This window comes from Sceloporus occidentalis, unplaced genomic scaffold (genome assembly GCF_023333645.1).
Source record: "Sceloporus occidentalis isolate IW3139 unplaced genomic scaffold, rSceOcc1.0.p SCAF_44, whole genome shotgun sequence".
Lineage (NCBI taxonomy): Eukaryota > Metazoa > Chordata > Lepidosauria > Squamata > Phrynosomatidae > Sceloporus > Sceloporus occidentalis.
In genome coordinates, this window is record NW_028317024.1 from 7,236,537 (window position 1) to 7,258,479 (window position 21,943).

Sequence of the window (21,943 nt, forward strand, 5' to 3'; positions counted from 1 at the left end):
TTCCACCAAAACTCTTAAGTGTCAAACCATAATTGCTTATGCTTAATATTCCATTGTATATGAGTGCATAGGTATCATTGTAGACTTTTGATAAAAGTTTATATGAAACCATTTTTCACTTCTGAGTACAGAAAAGTAAAAGTTTAACTTTAGGATATTTCATTTTATTACTGTCATAGGTTTAGAATATATGGCTATAAGTGCTGTATTTGTGTGTGTGCGATGCCCACAGATCATTTATGGTGTAATTGGATCTGTTGACAGGCCTGTAGACAGCAGCCATGTACAGTTAGGGATGCAATTTGTAGACACTGCCAAGCTAGAAATATTTCCTATATTTTTCATTATAATGGTCCATAACTAGCACACCATTTGCTGCAGTATATCGTATGAGTACTGATATGAATTCAGGGTATTAGTCTTTATGATGAGGATAGTAGACTGGGCTGTCTCCTTAAACAAAGGAAGCATTTGAATCATACGTATCTTCTGGTCATCTGGTAATTATTATTTGAAAATATGTTTTAATTGGCAAAAATAAATTAGCATTGTTTTTTTTTATGAACACCATGTCCAATACTGTCTCAAAATTATATTACCACATGAAATGTAACAAGGATTTAATTTTATATGACATGATCTTAAAGGAACACTCCAGTGTCAGCCTTCTGAACAAACAATTAAAATGCAATTATTTGTAACTTTTTCATTATTCATTCATTAGTCCTGTAAAAAAAAAGTGCTTAACTTTAAGAGAACACGTAGCTCCATGGTCCAATGTTTTATGCTGCTGATTGGCAGAAACACTATCAGGAGATCTCAGTAGACTCCCTTCCGGAATGTTCACTGAGCTAGTGCTGGAGATGACTGGTGGTAAGTATATCACGTGAGAGAAAATGTGCTCAGCTTTTCCTGCAAGCCAAATAACTGGGGGATGGGGAAAGGTGTAAGTGCATATGGGGGATTCACACAAAGATTTAAATAGGACCACTCTGCTATCAAATGCATTAGAGTGGCAATGGCAAAATGTAAAAGGAAGGGTAAACTTTGGATGGCATGGCAGTCTTGGCACTTTAAGGTCCGCCACCAGCTGTATACGCTTGATTTTTTATAGTCATGCAGCGTGCGGCTAGGCACGCAGATTGCAGCATAACTATATTTGAGTTTAGATAATTATCTGATCAAAAAATTAAGTAGAATATGCCATATGTATTAGAGTATTTGTCACAGTCCAACAGTTTTCAGATTTTATATGATTAGCTAGGCCTAGATTCATAAGCATATATCCCAACAGTCCCAATTTTCCTGATTCCCACTTCCCACCAAAGCACGACAGTGGGGTACCACCATGGCATCTGTTTAATTTCTGGCTAGGTCTGATTCTCTTTTTGCCAGCTTGCCCACATTTTATTCAAAATACATATTTTCATTTAGGAATATGTGTGATTCATTTGGTAATTAATTCTAGTTACCAGTCCAATTAGAACATTTTAGTGATAGTGGATTTATGAGTAATGCATGCAAAAGTGGATTTTGTATCTCATATTGTCAAGAACCTAGTGAGCAATATTGTTGCCTTATTTTTTTCTAAATAAAACATTGAATTTCCTGTCAGGACAGCTATTGTATGTAGGTCTCAGGCCTCTATGAACTATTTTATATCGGTAGCCCTCACAACCCCTGTTCCCTGCACCATGCTCACTCTGTAAAACAGCATTTGTTATCTATCCACTGCATATCCAACTTTATATTTGCACAACATGCTTTTTGTGCTAGTCTAACTACCGTAATTTCGGAGTTAAAGTCATTGCACTTAGCAATGCCCTTGCTTTATGGTTGGAATTCCTTCTCTTTTGCAAGTGATAAACATTGCATATATTTTGTCTGCTTGGTTGTTTTCAGCATTGTATCATCAGTTACTCTAATATATAAGTATTGGAATATACAGATAAGTAAATAATCACATGGAAAATGTTATTGACAAAGGATTATCACAGTAACTCTCATTACTATAATTAAGACTTCCAATTTTGTGGGCATTAGTTTTCTATTTAAACATTTCTAAACATAGATCCAATGGGTTTCATTTTACATGTGATCTGTACTTTATTTCTTTGATTTTTTGCTGTTTTGTCAATGTATTGTGGTTTTGTGAATAAGTTCTTTGCAGATCCATTTACAATTGTCCTATAACTTAATTTTTTATTGCTTTTTGTAAGGGAAGAATTAGACATTATCTAACTTATTAAGGTCAGACATATTTTTGCACCTTTGCACTTTTCTTTTTAGCTGTATTTCTTTAGAGTTTTATAATAGAATAACAAAATACAATATTATAATTCCACACCCTAGGTACAGCATACAATATTAGTATATATATATAGTTATATGTTACTCTGTAACCTGATTTCAATGTGCAAGACTTTTGATCACATCATGTAGTCAACAAAATGCAAGCATGATTCTACAAAATATTTAAACATTTTGCAATCATAGAGGTCCTATATTTAAGAAACTATAGAGATGGTTTATAAAGGCAAATGCATTTTACACAAAAAAGGTCTACCAAGAGATACTGTCAATATAATAAAGTTATTTTGTTTGCTTTTGTAAATAGGTTAATGCAAGCTTAAAAGATGAAATGAAGTCTAAGGGAGATGTGCTACTAGACATTAGTATGCAAAGCATTACTAAAGTTTCATTTAAAATTGCCTTTTGATGGTCATATACTAAATGATAATCTAAAATGATAATTCCACTAGTTTGAGTAAAACTAAATAGTAATCAATTGTAAAATATAATGTTACTTAAAGTTTTACATTAATTTGTAAAAATAACATAAAAAATACACAAACCATTGTAAAACTAGCTGTTCTGTTTTTTCTATATAATTGAAATATTTTCAGGCATAAAATATATTTTTTATGTTTTTTTTTCTCTAATAGCTGAGATCAGACCTGGACAACCATGATGGCTCATTTAAGTACATTTTATCAGGAGATGGAGCAAAAACAGTTTTTACCATAGATGAAAATACAGGCGCAATCTATGTTCTAAAAAAACTTGATCGAGAAGAAAAGCCTTCTTATACCCTAAGGGCACAGGTCATAAACAGTTTGACTGGTGTTCCTGTTGAAGCAGAATCTGAATTTATTATTAAAATCCAGGATATAAATGACAATGAACCAAAATTCATCAATGAACCTTATGTTGCCGTTGTGCCTGAGATGTCTCCTGAAGGTATGTAAATTGTAGTAATGTAACGTTGGGGCATTGGAGGAGGAGTTCTAGTTAATAGTATGTTTGTAAATTAAATCAAATGCTTTCAAAAATAAAAAAATAATCTTTTTCCAGTGTTTTAACAGATTTGATAATAAATAAGGCACAGTTAGATATGGCTAAGAAGCTTAAAAACTACCCTCAGAAAAACATCCATTTAAAAGTTATTTCCCAAAGAGAAATCCCTGCGTCTAACATTTCGATCTACAGGATATTGAGGAAATTCCTTGCCTTATTTGTGGAAATACAGTACCAAAGTGGCCTAATATGTACAATAAACTACAGTACAATTCACTATTTTTATAGAAAAAAATGGCTTTGGTGTGATATTATCCAATTGCGATAAATAGATAGATAGATAGATAGATAGATAGATAGATATAGAAAATACTTATATTACTGGTGCATTTGTATGAAAAATATTTTTTGCCTATTCCTTCCTCTAGAGAAGAGGAACATTATTAATTACCACCAACTATCACCTGAAGCCACATAATATATTAACTCATGTTTTATTAAGCTTTGATGAATTGATTGCATATTGTTTTGTTTTGTTGCTCTTTGTTCATGATATATTTCCTTTTGTTTTATTAAGTAACATTAGTATAACTGATATGTTCTCTTATAATCTTCGCGGGTTTAATGTTGTATGCTAAATAATTTACTGCAAAAAAAAAAAAAAAAAAAGGATGTCAATAACATGAGCATAAACGAAATTAGATTTTAAACATTTTTAATTACATCAATACATTTTTGTTTTGCTATTACCTTTATAAAATTTACGGTTTAACTAAATACTTTAAGAATTTGAGCTAGACATTTTCTTAACTAAAACCTCTCAACATGATTGGCTGTTTATTTTTTTTTTTAAATGGTACAGAGAACAGGAAGCAAGATCCTAATAAAACAAGCCTCTTATGAAACAATTACATTTTTGTATTAGACATGTTTTAAAACTGTGATATTTAAAAAATATTTTAAAACCACAATGCACTGAAGGTTTTTTTTTATTCTGTATTGATATGTTTGCCAAGTACCTCTAGTATAACACAAATACGTACCTAAAATATTATTTTCTAGAAAGTTGCAGTAAATGACCTAACCCCCCCGATCATCTCAGGAAAAAAAAACTCTGGTGTACACATACCACAGAATGAGCATCATTCCACGTTGATGCAGTTCAGGAAGGTCTGCCTATTTTAATGTATGTTACAGTAAAATGAAAGCATGTGTGCATGTACACAAGATACTTTGTGCATGCATCAGCATACGCACACTTCACCATATGTACTCATCTTGTGCAGCTCTGTGCATGTTCAATTTATTTATAATAGGCTGACACACATTTGCATTATGCACACATAGCACTATAGAATCTGCTGGCGCTCGATAAATAAAAAGTAATATAATAAAAATATATTGAGCATATGTCATGTGGCAAGAAAGAAACCAAAGCATTACTCATTGCTGGAGTTGTTTAGAGTGACAGTTTTTCTACCTTTGGTGCTGAAAAATGGAAAATTTTACCTGCTTATTCATTTAATTCCTTTTTTTTAAGGAATTTGTGGTTCTAAGGATTTTCTGTTGAGATTTTATTTGAGATTTCTCTTAAGTTTACAGTTACAAGGACTTTATTTTTACTATATCATCACAAACAACATCTACTACATACATTCTGTATCTGCTTAGCAGATTTTCCTTCCATGACTAATGTAAATTTATAGTAATGTTATTAAGTGAACGTGTTAACAATGAACAATATTCTGTTCATTTTAGGTTTCAGATTTCTGTGTTAATATTAAGTTATTGTAAATGTACACAGAAATTGATCTAGAATAGGATATATTATTCTTTTGGACCATTAAAATAAATTCAGTTGTGATTCCCTATAGATTAATAATTAAGCTCAATCTTGAAGCCAATTTACCGAATCAGGCAACTTCTGACTTCATTAAGAAAAAGGAATGACATGTTCACTTTCATTAATGAAACTGATGGTTAAAAAGACAACACGAAAATGGTGTGTGAATTAAGGAAAATCAATGTTAGTGTTAGGAATATAAATACATGGACATTAGACATTTTACGGATGCTTTAAAATACAAAAACAATTTTTAAAACATGCATTTTAAAGGGGTCTGATGTTCTTTGTTGGGATGTCTATTGCATTGTACGTGCTGTGCATTTAGGTTCACATAACAGAAAAAAATAATTTAAAATAATTTACAAGCCAATATCAGAGTACAGCAGGTAGAAGATTGCAAGCCAGACAGTGGTGTAACATGAGCCTAGCTGGCTCTAGCTGTCAAGATTGAGCCATGAGAGATCCCAGGTGAACAAAAATATCTAAATTATTATTTCCAACTTAAGTTATCTGTTATTTTAAAATAAATATTAAATAGTAATATTAGCTCTTGACCCCAGTCATCAAAATAATGTAATTCATTACTACAGCATACAAATGCATATGATACAGTAGTTGTTTTTTTTGGGGGGGGGGTTATATTTGCAAATTTGATTTGATACAGGCCTATCTGATAAATTAACAGAAAATTGTCTGCAATTCATCTCTAGTATCGCATATATAGAACCTCAATATATATATATATATAAATATATATTATTGTTTTGGAATTTATATCTTAAAGATATTTTTGTTTTTTTGTGTATAAAAATATACTACTACGATACAATATGCCACCAACCACTGATTCTAGTCACGAGGATTAACTAGTCATTGAAAACATATTGTGATCATACTTTAAATCAGCAATGAGGCTGTAAAATGGCATATCTAAATTAAAGACAAACTTCAAATTGTTTCACATGCATTCCATTTCCACTGCAAAGGCATATTCTACCCAATCACAACTCACAGACAAAATATTATAAATGAAAACTAAACCTGCACAACCATTACGTTATGTCTGTGATTTTAACTTTTTAGAGACATACAAGGCTCTAGAGCAGTGGTTCTCAACCTTCCTAATGCCGCGACTTTATTTTCGTTGCTACTTCATAACTGTAATTTTGCTACTGTTAAGAATCGTAATGTAAATATCTGATATGCAGGATGTATTTTCATTGTTACAAATTGAACATAATTAAAGCATAGTGATTAATCACAAAAACAATATGTAATTATATATTGTGAATTTTTTTTTTCCGATGGTCTTAGGCGACCCCTGTGAAAGGGTCGTTCGACCCCCAAAGGGGTCGCGACCCACAGGTTGAGAACCGCTGCTCTAGAGCATAATACATTGCTAGAGCGAGAGGGAGACTAAGACAGGAAAATACAGCAGAATAAAGGTAATTTATGCAAGTTGGACGATATACTACTTATGTGTTTACACACATAGCATGTACACATATCTCCCATATAACATCTACACCCCATTTTATATAAACACAATACATTTTTATTCATTTTTTCCAAAAATATTGTGATTGTCTGTGGTTGATCGCAAGAGTAAGTGTCATTGTCTTAAAGTGGAAGTTTGAGGGTGTAGCAGATGGTATGAACACAGCACTACATTTGGGTGGTAGAAAGAAAAAGTGAATTAGAGGACAAAGAGCAAGAAGGTGTAAGTGCCACTCTAAGTCAGGTCCCATTCAGGCTGCGGAGCTGCTCATCTCTCGTTTCTTTGCCTTGCCTCAGTTCCCATGTTTTGCTTTCCCATCCAGGTACTAACCAGGCCCCAACACCTGGTATTCCCAGGCGGTCTCCCATCCAGGTACTAAGCAGGCCCAACCCTGCTTAGCTTCCAAGATGGTGGGGCACACCATATAAAGCGAACAGAGTTGAAGCAAAGAGCAGAACTGGAATCCAGGAATCAGAAGCACAGAACAGAGCATATGGAAATCCAGGAATGGATTAAAGCCAAACATGGGAACTGAGGCAAGGCAAAGAAACTAGAGATGAGCAGCTCCGCAGCCTGAATGGGACCTGACTTAGAGCGGACCTTACACACATGCACCGCTGGAACCACTTATGGCAAAGACTACCTCTGTGTTACAGGACCTTTCCTGCCCTCACACCCTCAGTTGCCTCACTTACACACACTCATTGACCCTTGGCACCACCTGCTGCAGCATATGACCATGTGGAGACCATGGCCTGATCCCCACTCAGCTCAGCTCACCTGCCATCGGCTAGCTCTCTTGAGATATCCTACATTCAGAGGACTCATTCCACTACCATTGTTCATGGTTCATTTGTTATTGTTATAGTGTCTGACATTATTCACACAGTAATAGCATTCTGACTCCCAGCACACTGCTCAACGGTAGTGTGAACATAGTTGTACAGGCATGTTAGAGTTACAGAGCGTAACAGTCATGCTGATTCAAGTTTACAATCAATTATGGTTTTACTTAAAAGTGTGGAACATCTTAGTAGGTTGACGGTCTTTTGGGTATTATGCTTTATTATGCTACATAACAAGTGTTAGCTATTAGGTATATAGTTATGATGAAATTCTATTTATTTAAAAGAAAAAAGCATTTTTAGATATAGCATTTGTCATTTTTTTTATTAGTTAATGTCATGTATGTTGCAGGATGTTAAGTGGTGTCTGGTGGGTGATCAGTTTGTGTCTGAGTGTCTTCCTGTAAAGGTAATGTGTATTATTTGGTAATGAGAGCGATATCTAGAGTGTGCATAGGGCACTAGTAGTTAGTGTAGTGTATGCTAATGTAGCTATTTGTGTCTGGTTTAGTGCATTTGTGCATATTTTTTTACATTTTGTTCATGATGTTGATGACTTGGTGTTGGTTGGAAAATTACCTCAGAGAATGTATATTTTTAATGTTGATAAAATGCATTAAAGCCCTCTATGTTGTTCTTAGACTTTTTTACTGACCAAGGTGCAAGGTCTGGTTTTAGCAGCAGAAAATTGCTTTATTTTCCATATCAATATTTATGGATGGATATCTAAGTCTCTTTAAATTTTGTTTTGTTATTAGTGGAGTCCAAGGAATTTAACTAAAACCTTTTCACACTTTTAGTTTACTTTAAAAATGTTTTTAAATGTATAATTTATTTTAATTGTATTAATATCTGATGAAGTTTCCAAGGCCAAATTAGGAAATACATCACCTGTTATTTAGTAATGATTAATATTCAGTTTTTTCCTAACGAATACATTAATGTTTCTGATACATTTTAGTGGCCCAAAATATAATGTATCTTGCTTTGATATATTTTTAAGGACATAGAATCTTTAATAATTGTGACAAATAATTCAATGAATGTTAGTTAAGGTGCAACTTTCTAATTAACTTGGTGTTGTTTAAAGAATATTTGTTGTTCTGAAATAGTGAATTGCTACAATATGCATTGCAGATATATAAAATCTAACTGCTATTTCCCCATGTTTTGTATGAGTCCCTGTGTGCTTTGCACAAAGATGCTTGAAAAGGTTTTATTCATGAACAAAGGTGGCTTAAACTGTTAATTTTTCTCAATGCCACACTTTTATTTTCCTAAAGTGATATTACGCACTCAGCAAAGGATCACATATACAATGCCCTGCTCGCAAATCCTTAATTCATAATTAACAGAGAACCATGCCCCTTGAGTTGCTTTGAAGGAATACAACAGCTGCCTAGCTGCCTAGATGCTACTAAGAAGCACATAGTTAACCCCCACTGTTCTTGGAAATTACTTGATTATGTAGCGGATCTAGGCATAAATGTCTCAGCACATGCCATAGCTATGAATCCTTGTATTGTTTATCTAAACAAAGCAGCATTCAGATGGCAAGAAGACAAAAAAGTATCTTGCATGCCTCTATTTGATTGTGTGGCTTCTTATTCATCTTAGTCTGAATATTTTGGTCTACTAAATCTTATCACTAAGTTCTGCAGACTCTATCCTCTCTGTAACCAATACACAAATAAGTATTCAATGAAATTATTTCAATGTGATATATTTAACATTTTTCACACCCTTGTGTCTTTAAAACTAAAATTTTTCATATTTATTCGATTTTTTTTACATATTTGAAACCACACAATATAAATGTATGTAGTAATTTTGTTTTCGTATCAATGAAGTTTCAAATGTTCTAGATATAATATATGCAGTATCCATTGGCCTATAAAATGATTCAGTCTTATACACTTTATTTTAGTTATTGGGCTTTTTGTTGTGTTTTTTATAGATTTCAAACAATCAACAAATTAACCATTACATTTTTCTTGTTAATAGTATAGTATATTTGGCTGTTATATGCTATATGCACCAAGAAAATATTAAAATAAAGCTTCCAGTACCTTTTTGTCAAGAAAGGTCATAAAGGACTTATTGTATTTTAAGCCATGAGATTTTTATACTGAACCCAAATCTTCAAATATTAGATTTTACACCCAGGGTTCAAGATCAGACACTGTTTGTACGAGAGAGTAATATAAAAATCCAACCATCATAGTGTAGTCACGTAAGCAATTTCTTTTGTGTGTTGTTGCGTCCCTGCATTCATTAAGAGCAATCCTAGAAAACAGCAGATTTTAAGACTTCTACATTTCTATTTTGCTTTGTGTCAGCAATGTCATCAGTCATACATAATTGGATTGTGATTACTCCCAGAGGCAGATACCATTTATCCAGTAGTTGATGAATGTTCTATTCTGTATTTGCAAACCTTTTTAACATTATTTTTTTATTCTATGTGCGTACTTTAAATGGACCATGTTATGTCACATCCAAGTTGTTCATTCTTTGGTTAGCTCCCAGTTTGCAATGTTTTTTATGTAGTAATGCCTTTGAAAAATATTTACTGGGCTACTTATGAGCGATTGTAATTACCTATTATGTATTTAACAAACCATTAACACATACTTATAGTTTTATACATTTATCTTGAGATAATGTCATCCTTGCCAAATTTGCATTTTTTACATTACTATAATTAAAATAGTGCATCTCAAATACCGATCATTACTGGGGGATAAAGGGTACTGGGGGATAAAGGGGGATATGTAACTCTAATTCCGGTCCTGTTTGCCAACCACGTATCTCATTGCACTGAAAAGGTTTTGTCCATGCATACTTGGATAACTTGTTCAAATATAAAGTACCTTATTCTTGTACCTTTTATGAGCTGTGCACTCCCTGTCTATAGAGTTGGAAGATTTGTTTTAAGTTTCTTTGTTTTTACAATGTATCTTTCTTACTGCACTCCTTGTGTGTGCTTAAAAGAGAGGTACTGGTACCAAGTATCAGGGAGACTCTAAAACGAGAGACCTGTTTAAGACTATGACCATGTCAACCAATGTCTGATATGCAGTAAAAAGGGAGGTATGTAGTGTAGAAAAGGCAAAGACTGGCAGAGACTGACATCAGGCACTAGTATAAAGCAACTAAAGGGAACCAGTGGAAGTTGAAACATAATGGCAATCGGTTATCTGGAAGGTAAATTGCAACAAGCAAAAAAAAAAGTGCATGATATTTATGCATTTGAACACTGATTTCTAGTTCCATTATATACATTATTATTGTGATCACCTAAGCAAAATAATTTGCCTTGAAAATCTCATTTTCTATAGGAACATTTGTCATGCAAGTGACTGCTACAGATATGGATGACCCAAGTTATGGAAATAGCGCTAGACTGATATACAGCATTCTACAGGGACAACCACACTTTTCTATTGAACCAAAGTCAGGTAACATTATTGTTTGAGCTGAATGTAATGAACTTATACTTTGTTGTTGAGAGATATATACTGTATGTGCCTATAACAGCATGGCATTATTTTTGTTAACCTCACAAGCTAAAAGAAATAATTAACTAAATTATGTTTACAGAGTTTTATCCAAAACATATTAAATGTGATTTTTCATTATATACTGTATAATAAAGCCAATTATTTAATTAGTCATTCTCACAAACACAAGTCAATTATTCTGGGTTGGTTAAAAGTAATTTTGTAGCTTTTATGGCATTAAACGTCCTATCTTTTATGTGTAGCAATGGCTCTAGATTATGGCATCTCTAGTATAATATAATAGTCTTGTGCATTCAGAATCGTAAGAATTGCAAATTTAACAACATTTTCTAATTTCGTTAATGCATATGAATCTCCGATAATGAGGCCAGACCATCCACAAACCTGATGAAAATTAAGCAAACATCTTAGAATTTTCTTTAATAAAAATTGTGGGGTCCTTTACTCCCATTCTCTCTCATTCTCATCCACATTCTCTCACACTCTCATCCACATTCATTATCTCATACCTTCAAAATGTCCCCCTTACCGTCTCTGCCTTCTGCTTGCGTGTCTCCTATCTCCACTTCTGTCTCGCATCTTCATGTTCTTCATCTTCTTGTTCTTCTCTCTGCTCTTTTCACCCTTCTCTTTTTTCTCTTCTTCCTTCTCATTTCCTTCTTCGTCCGCATCTCCGCAGACACGACCTCCCGACAAAACTTTCGCCCAAATTGGAGGGTTGAGGTAAAGGACATCACTGGAAGCTCTGCCGTTTTGCCTTAAGTTAACCCTGTGGTAACTTCCATCAAATTGGCAGAGCTTCTGGTGACGTCCTCTACGCTGTATGGAAGTTTGCCGGTAGAAAGAAAGAAGAGAGAACATAGGAGAACAAGTAAGTTCCTCACAAACCCTGAATACATTAAACCTACTAATAATCTGTAACACTCTTTACATAGAGTTGTGTGGTTTTACATATCAGGACATAATACCTACCATCTGTTTCTTAACAGGTCTACAAATTAGGTAACTATAACCTCAGATGAACAACAAAACATGACATACACAGTGTGTATCCATGGAAGAACTGTTGTTAGTTTCCCTTAAAAACTGTGTATTTAGAGGAATTTCTGCTATTTTGTAGGCAAAGTGTGGTCACACCAGATATGCTGATTTAGATTTTCCTTCTGTTCACTCAATTTTGTTAAATTATAAAAATAAACTATTAACATTTAATGTCTAGCTTTGAAGGCATTCTTACTTTTCACAAAACATTTGCACAGGACTACATATATAAGTACTCTTTATTTGATAAGTCATTGCTTACAGGGGAGATAGGTCTTGTTTTGTAACTTAAATAAAAGGTTGGGCTTTGTTAGCCCTTCTGGAACTGTAATTACAAGAAGAAATTCAACAGAATATAAAACCTATACCTGTTTTGAAAATTATATAATATTCTCTAATGTCTTAGAACCAATTTGGAAACAGGTGGACACAAATAATTTTGGTACCAAAAGGAATCTTCATTATCAACAATATATTATATAAGTTTCACTGAAAATTAGAGCCTTATAATCACAGAGAAATCTAATGATAGGTGGTTCTTGGAAGGCAATTATATCGAAAGTTTGATAAAGAGGGAATTATCATTTCAAAGGTAGAGGTAAAGATATCTTTGTAGCACCAAATTACATGCATAGGCTGTAGAAAATACTATTCCATACAACTTGTTCAGCAAGCTCTTCAGACTATTTATGAACACATGAACTGTCCATTTATTTGCTTAACGTACAGAAATAATGCATGCACTTTTTAACGTCATTTGCCTTGCATTCTCTGACTTATTTTTAGGTATAATTCGTGTTGCTTCCAAAATGGACAGAGAAGCTAAAGATAAATATTTTGTCATTGTTCAAGCCAAAGATATGGTTGGTAATGTAGGTGGATTATCAACCACAACAACAGTGACAATCACCTTGTCAGATGTCAATGACAATGGGCCAAAATTTAAGGAAAGTAAGTAATGCATACTAAATTTAATGAATTTACTAATGAAAACTCTCAATAGGTGGCATCTTGGATTTTTACCAAGTGGAAATATCTTGCATTATACAAGAGATAAGAAGTAAGAATCAGTCTTTCTAGAGAAATACAAAAATTAGAGAATAATAATAACAGGGGTGGATTCACTAAACAGAGAGTTGATTTGTGAGTGAGTAACGCTTCCATTCCTATCTAAAAAAACATAAAAAGAATCAAAAGTAGCACCCAACACCCTGTCTAAACATCTATAGAAAAAATAGTTTCTATTTGTGCCAGCGCATAAACTTCGTCAGGTGGGCCCACCGAAGGGGCAATTCCGCGAGCTTTCTTTGCTCTAGTGTTAATTATCATGTACTATACATTATGAAGAGACAGCCCAGATGAGTTTCTCCTGTAAGAAGGATGGTGAAGTTATTTCATTACAAGGAAGGCAAAGCAGTTTATAGGAGAATAGCATATAATTCTCACTTACATGTTTACTCCCAAAATACAATACTTAAAAATGCTCATCCTCAATTCCCTCCAAGATATGGCAGAATGCTTATAAGATGCTTGCTTTTTAGTACAGATCAGCACAATTAATAAAGCATAATTGATCTCTTAACAGTTGGAATATTATATGATATTATATAACCTAAAATGTATGTATATATTTCATATTTTTTATACATTTTTATGTGCAGAAATATATGACATGTCAATATTAGAATCAGCTTTGGTTGGAGAGATTGTAGGAACAGTTATAGCTGATGACCGTGATATTGGAGAGAATGCAGAAATTATTTATATTATTGAAGAAAAAGGGGACTTCAATATGTTTGATATAAACACAGACCCAATAACACAAGAAGGCATTATTACATTAAACAAGGTAAGAATATTTAATGAAATAATGTAATATTTTTAGCCTCAGGAAGCAATTGAAATAGGGCCTCGATATTGATTGATTGTGCTTGGTATTTCTTTTTGTACATCATATTCTGCATATGGAAGCTGTTGTTTCTGATTATATTCTTTCCAAATTAGAGTTATTTTTTAGTTCAGAAGAGATTAATGGAGCAAAATATTTGCTTAATGTTTAATCTTTATAGCTTAAAGGTACACTAGCGGATGTTTGTGTAGGTGTCTCTGTACACAACCTTCCTTCTTTGCATGAGTAGTTTAAATATTCTTTACTACAGTTAAACAGGAATGAAAACACTAGAGGTTAAATGAGCCAGTTTGGCAAATCAGTGAGTGTCTGAATAACACAGATGCTTGGCGCTCAAAGTCATTACAAACAGCTAACTGGTGTTTTAAAAAATATTAATATGAAAAGATATTGGTTTCATCTGGAGATTCTTAAGCACAATCTAAAGGATATCTTTATAGCAGATGTAAAAAATGGATCTAATGTAAAATGTATAGTGTCGTGGAAGCTTATTTTTCATGCAGTTATGTATTGACATATTGGTCCATTAAGTATAATCTAATAAAAGTGAACGTTATTCTAAATGCTAGCAATAACTAATACTTGATTATCAGCCAATGAAAATATAATTTACTATTTCTATAATATTTTCATGCAGTGTTATTTTTTTGTTTAATAATGTTAGTTTTGCTAGATTAAAGAGCTATACACAATACTTAACTCCAGAAATGAGTGAATTCTGAACAATGTTTGTACTTTGGTTAGTTATTGTATAAAAAGCTTAAGGCAATGCTTGGGTAAATGAATCAAATGAAAGTAAAAAAAAAATTAAAGCATACAGGTACAACAAAATCAACGTAAAATAAAACATTTAAGTTTTGTTTGCATTTTTATTTGTAATAGGAGTAATATTTTAATCTGGTTTCACATACCATCACTTACAGCAGTAGGTTGCGGTCTAGGAGTTTACCACGCCACACTCAAGATGGATTCCGAGTGATGTGATTGTTTAAACCTTTGGAGCTAAACCTATAACTGCCTCCAATTGCACAGACACTCCATAAATACCATCAGTAGCTACCTGGACTTTGCCTTCTGATGATTGTGCCTATCTTTCATAGTGCTTCCTCCTTAGTGCGCCTGTTGATTGATTATCTATGTTTTGACCTTGGCTTGTTCCAGTTTATCCTGCTCGCAGGCTTTCCAAACTTGGCTTGAACTTCGTTGCTCCTAAACTCTGGCTCCCTGACTTGTATCAGAGCCTTAATCTGATGCTGTGCGTGACAGTAATAGTCACATATTTTAGGGTAGAGTGCATACGTTTTAAGCATTTTGTAATAGATATTCAGTTTCTGATCCTCACATTGTGCAATTTCTGATTCACATTATGTAGAATAGAAGAGCAAAATGTTTTAAAGAAACACATTCACATATATACACTGATTATTTTCCGATGCTTAGCTTGTAGATTATGAAAGTAAAAGAAGGTACAACATCCGAGTCAAAGCAATAAACAGATATTTCGATGAGAGATTTATAAAGCAAGACTTATTTGAAGACACTACAGCAATAAGGATTCATATTCAAGATGTTGATGAGCCTCCAGTTTTTGTCCAGAATGCATATTATATGGAAATCTATGAAAATGCATCTATTGGTTCACATGTTAATTCAGTTACTGCAAAAGATCCTGATATAACCAACAGCCCAATCAGGTATAGAATCAATTTTGTGAAAAAAATAACTAACCCATATAATATATATTCATTGCTAATTTTATTTACATGGTTAGTTTTATAAAAGTAAATAAAAGTATAGAAACCCTTGCTTTACAGCAGTGTTGATGTTAACCCCTTAAGGAAAAAGACTCTTAATATATAGATATAGATATATATAGATTTATATATGTATACATGATCCATTATGATGAAAAGTATATTTACATTTTTATAAACTATATACAGACAAAGAGAAAAAAAAGAAAAAAACCTCAAGATATGGTGTTTGGAAAAACTGTAAGATTTGTGTAATTTGATTAGCATTTGCAACCAGATATTAAAAGCTGTGCAGAACTTTATGTAAGCTGACATTCCCCCACCCCCCAATTCAGCACATAGGCCTAATAGTGCTAATTCTGTCCAAATCTACCCAAGAAAAAATATTCCTGACATGCAGACATCATAAGCTATTTCTCAAAGTTTATTCAACCATATTTTTATATGAAGCCATTTCCCACCAACTTTCCACAAGGCATTATGTCAAAACTAACAGGAAACACATTAACAAGGGTAGCTCAAGCTCCTGTAAGTTAATGCGAAATCATAGTGCTAGTAGTCACAGGCGCTGTAGCGTACCAAGACCCACTTCAAGATTCCATCAAATTAAATGAAAACACACAAAGAAATGCCAGCTAAAACTCCAAAATGAAGAGGTAAAATCAATGTCCGTATAAAAACAAATAGTCTTTAAAAAAGCCTATTTGTTTTTATATGGATATAGAGATTCAGCTGGCTTTTTTGTGTCTAAACTAAAACTGGGCATGTTTTGCACATTTTGCAATTTGGCTTTTTCATTTCTTCCACAGAATTGGTACCCATGCTAAAATTATCACATGACCAAATAGTTAAATAATCTTTTACATGATTAAATATTCTGGAAATTCAGCAGTTGTAGAAAAGTCTTTAATACTATATTTTGTCACATAAGGGCTAAATTAAGCAGGTGGAACAACACCTTTAACATAAACAGCAGCTGTATTATCTAAACCTTAAAATATATATATATTAATTTTTATTAATAATCTGTCTATTGATACATTTATAGGTATAGCATTATACACAATCAGTTTTCCAAATTATTCGGCATTGATGCACACAATGGATCTATCATCACTCTTAAACCTCTAGACAGAGAGGTTGCTCCTTGGCATAATATAACAGTAACTGCCACAGAGTCACGTAAGTAAATAAGACTATATATATATATATATATTTGGATAATATTACCTTACATGTTAAAAACACCAAGAAAACCAATTTTGCAATTGTGCTCAGTAAACAATACAGCATTTTTTTGTGTGTTTTATGAGTGACCATTTTAAAAATGTTAGGTGTTTTTGTGCTAACCTCACTCCTTATCTGTCACTCTCTCTCTCTTTTGGTAAATCAACTCTCCCAACTTTACCTGATTCAGAGGGATAGTCCAAGTTTGGGACCAAGTTTGGCCTTTTTATTCAAATTGCATTATTACTTTTTAAACCTTTTTTTTATAATTTACTTATTTCACATTTTATTTGTATTTATTTTTTCTATTTTTAGAGACTCTATCCTTTTTCCCCCTTTTCTTTGATCTCTGTTGTAGACATCCTTTTACTATCTCAGTACCAGAGGTAATCAGAGTTCTGGATAGACCCTCTAGAAACTCTTTTACTTTGTTGCACTGACCCCACCAGCAAAAAATGTCTGAACGCTTGGAACTCAGCTTCATTTAGGTGTAACGGGTACTTCCACTGACCGCTGCCACATTTATCCTGTCAGCATGGAGACAGCAATTCTGTTTCCTGATGACAGAAGAGAGTCCAGGAGTCCTGGCAGGGAAATATCCTCATTAGTGCAAAGACCTGAAAACACACTATTACATCCATGTCGATATAATATATATAAATATCCTAGTCATTAAGTGGTCACAATGTATGCACTGGTACAGCTCTATATGGTAGCTAGATAGATACTTTTTATGATGGATAGCAACTTCTCGTAGTTATTTCTTTTTCTTTGCAGAAAATCCTATTCATGTATCCAAAGTGCCAGTATACATTCAAGTCATGGATGTTAATGATCATGCTCCCCAATTTTCAAAGAAATATGACACATTTGTATGTGAACTTTCACGACCAGGACAGGTAAGAATAATTGGTTTATAAAATCATAAATATTTTTACATTAAAATTGATATTGCATCAACAAATCTATTTTAGTTATTATGTTTGATTATATTTACTTTCTACAGCTTATTTATTACAGTTTAGGGGAACCAAAATGGTAAAAAAAAATGTAAAAAGCAAGTTCTAAAATTAGTGCTCAATCTTCCTAGAAATCCAGGCATTGAAAGAGTTAAAATACTAGCATTTGAAATACCCATTGGGTGTCTTGTTTTCAAAAATGTGTTGTTTGATGGGGTAAATGAATTGGCCATATTCAAAGATGTCCCAAATTGGGCGAGGACTGACCGGCTGTAAAATTGTGCATGTCCCAAATGTGACCTTTCAGCCTCCAAATAAACCAACAAACCTATGCATGGGTGGTATCACTGTACTCAAGAAATCTTGCTGAACATATATTGGGCTGTTGTATGGCAATGACGTATACCAAGAGCTGAAAATGTATACCAAAAGTACAAGGTGTGTAAAAAAACACAAACAAATTATTACTACAAACTTTGACAAAGGCTGGTAGTATAATTAGTTAATGGAAAAGTTAAAATACCCTGGGATGACTAGTTTTGACAAATATGTGGTTTAAGGGGGATAAATTGAATTGCCGGGATTCAATGATGTCCCAAATAGGGCATGAGCACATGATGATCAGATTTGAATAAATAAAAATAATATTATGCTACTTGTACTTATTGCATATAACATAAAGCCAAAAAACATAAAAACTTTGGGTATTTTTAAACTCAGGACAAGTATTACAATATATTTAGCAGGTTATTCTATTAGCTTTTGTAGACAGGTAAAATATTTTTCAAATAAAAGTCAGGTACTTTTTTTTAAAATGTTCACCATATTTTATAATTTCTTTTATAATAAATTAAATGTGATCAAAATAATGGCAGCCCTTCTTGTCCTGAAAAAAACAATATGTAATGTGTGGGTATACTAAATTAGAGAGAGAGGAAAATTACAACTAAACAGCTATATACTGTTACTTACCCGTCCTCGGTTCCCACGTTGCCGCAACAGCCGGCGCGAAGGAGAGGGAGACCCCCCTCTAACGCACGGCCACCTCCACAGCAGCCACCACGAGGAAGAGGGAGACCTCCCTCCACCGCACAGCCGCTACCGCTGCCGTCCTCGGAAGTGCCACGCAGGAGAGGGAGACCCCCCTCCAACGCACGGCCACCTCTGCAGCAGCCGCCACGAGGAAGAGGGAGACCTCCGTCCACCGCACAGCCGCTGCCGTCCTCGGAAGTGCCGCGCAGGAGAGGCAGACCTCCAGGTACACGGCGTCCTGTGCCAGCGCTCCCGCGCACTCTTGTGGCGAACCCCAGAACTGCAGGGCTATATGAAGGGAGGTTACGCCACACTCATGATGGCCGCGAGTCCCGGATACCGGAAGTGACATCATGACGTTTTGGCGGGAGATTCGTACTTCCCCTGCGGTTCACTATTTAAACCTACTCAGTTCTATGTTGCCTTGCCTTCTGATGGTTGTCTATGCCTAGTGCTAGCTCCCAGATAGTGTTTTGATTACTGTTTCCCGTGTTTGATCCTGGCTCGTCTGACTTCGTTGTTTTCCTGAATCCTGACCTCGGCTACTTTATATGACTATCCTGCTCTCCGGAATCCTGACCTCGGCTACATTATATGACTATCCTGCTCTCCGGAATCCTGACCTCGGCTTATATGAATTGTTCTGTCCTGGAGTCCTACCTGACCACGGTGTCTCCTATTACTTGTACGTGACATATACAGTACATATCCATGAGTTAGAACTCTCTAGAGGGTTCCTACCATTTTGTCATCTGTTATCAATGTTTCAATCTTAATCTATTATTTTTTAGACAAGAAATCCAGAGTACTAAAACAGCATGATTATTTAAACATTCAAATACTAAAATAAATTAGCTTGTGTTTTTATTATGGTATCAGATTAACTTCGAAAATATCAGCTATATCATAATATTATATTATTATTATGACAAAAAATTGAATTTACTTAAATTTAAAATTAAATCACGTATTCTTAATCTGTACAAGTGCCAAAAAGGCCTTTACATTTAAATATATAAAAAGAAAGTTTAACAATACAGATATTATTAAGTATAAAGAGTATTAAAGTGCTAAATATTTCAATATACCGAATAGATGGGAAACTGTGTACTAATTTCTTAATCCGGTCCTAGGCCAAAATAACTTTTTTTTTTTACTCCAAAAAATAAATTTATTGGTACAAATACTCCAATGTGCAAACGCACTGAAATATATCTATATGTAAATTTAACATTTCATGTAAGCCCTCAACTGTATATAGATAACAAAATACTTAAAATGCCGGGCACAGACAGTGGTACAGCATAACTTCCACCACTATATACTGAGCCAGACATTGATGGCAGTACAGCATAACTTTTATATATATTGAGCCAGACATTGACAGTGGTACAGCATAACTACCATCCCTATATACTAAGGCAGGCACCGACAGTGGTACAGCATGACTCCTATCATTACATAGCAAGCTGTTCAGACAGTGGTACAGCATAAATCCCATCACAATATACTGAGCCTGACAGGCACCGTCTTGCACCTGTGGTGTTAAGGGGGGAGGAGCCCAATATGCAGGGGTGACTATAAATCAAAAATCAAAGTCTGAGGTCAAAGTTCAGGCAGCAATCAACAAACGAGGTCAGTAGGTAATCCAAGGTTGAAGTTCAGGCAGCAATCAACAAGCAAGGTCAGTTGGCAATCCGAGGTCAAAGTACAGGCAGCAATCAGCAAGCAAGGTCAGTTGGCAATCCCAGGTCAAAGTTCAGGCAGCAATCGGCAAGCAAGGTCTGTAGGGAATCCGAGGTCAAAGTTCAGGCAGCAATCAGCAAGCGAGGTCAGTAGGTAATCCGAGTTCAAGTTCAGGAAGGTCAAGTTCAGGAAACAATCAAATAGGCATGGTAACTGGGTCACAATAGGGACAGGAGCACAGAACTGAAGACACTCTGTAATGCACAGAACATCTCAGAATATCTGAGCATTGACATGATGGTGTTCAGGTGTTTTATAGGGATCACGCGTCACGCCTACAGACCCGCCAATAGTACAACCCCTCATAATATTAGATGAAGGAGCCGGTGCTGGAGCACCGCCCCTCCTGTATAAAAAGCCTCTGTCCCGCCCCCTCTGTCTCTTTCCCCACGGACTGCAGAGGGGAGTGGTTCCCGCAACCGCGGCACCCGCGAACCTCGCTCCCTGCGAGGACAGAAGGAGGGGAGCTCCGGAGGACACATCCTGCAAAGGACGCCGGCGATAAACGGACGGACACCCCGCCAGTTGTCGGCGCCTTCCCCGTCGGAGGCGGGCAGCGGGAGCAGGCTGCTGCCGGTAGGTATGCCCTCCGGGGGCACCCAAGGCGAGGACGATCAGGATGGTGACGATGGAAGGAACCGAGTCTGGCAGGGGCGTGTATGTTATCCACTGGTTCCCAGGAACGATCTGCCACCCCGTACCCTTTCCAGTGGATGAGGTATTCAAGACAGCTGCGTCGGATCCGGGAGTCAAGAATGTGTTGGACCTCATATTCCGTTTCGCCAGCCACTTCAATGGGTTGAGGAAGTACAGGATCCGTAGAGGGATGAGTAGGAGGAACCCATGGTTTGACTAATGACACGTGAAACACAGGGTGAATACAAAAGGTCTGAGGCAGTTGGAGACGAACTGCCGCAGAACCAACCATAGAAATGACAGAAAAAGGTCCTAGGAACCGGGGACCGAGTTTCTTGGTGGGACAGGATAGGCGTAGGTGAGAGGTAGAAAGCCAGACTTTGTCTCCTGGTTGATAGCAGGGAGCTGGTGAGCGTAGTCGGTCAGCATAGGTTTTATACCCTTTTTGTGCCCTGATGAGATTGTGTTCAATGTAAGGAAACGATTGAAGGAGCCGCCGGAGCCTTGTGGCGGCCTTAGGCACAGAGTCCAATACAGGGGAATCAGGTAACGAGGAAGGATGGAAACCGCAGTTGGCAAAAAATGGGGAATACCCAGTAGACCTCTGTGTTTGGTTGTTGTATGCATAC

The 21,943-nt window shown here is 35.2% G+C and overlaps 1 protein-coding gene across 1 annotated transcript in view; it reads left to right on the forward strand.

Moving 5' to 3' along the window:
• Positions 1-21,943, forward strand: part of LOC149289632 (cadherin-19-like) — an 80,884-nt gene that overhangs the window by 35,929 nt on the left and 23,012 nt on the right. The window contains exons 5-11 of the mRNA XM_089490432.1: positions 2,946-3,240; positions 10,828-10,947; positions 12,838-13,002; positions 13,713-13,900; positions 15,401-15,654; positions 16,763-16,896; positions 17,719-17,840. Coding sequence (XP_089346558.1) covers positions 2,946-3,240; positions 10,828-10,947; positions 12,838-13,002; positions 13,713-13,900; positions 15,401-15,654; positions 16,763-16,896; positions 17,719-17,840 — 1,278 coding nt within the window. The remainder of the gene's footprint in view (positions 1-2,945; positions 3,241-10,827; positions 10,948-12,837; positions 13,003-13,712; positions 13,901-15,400; positions 15,655-16,762; positions 16,897-17,718; positions 17,841-21,943) is intronic.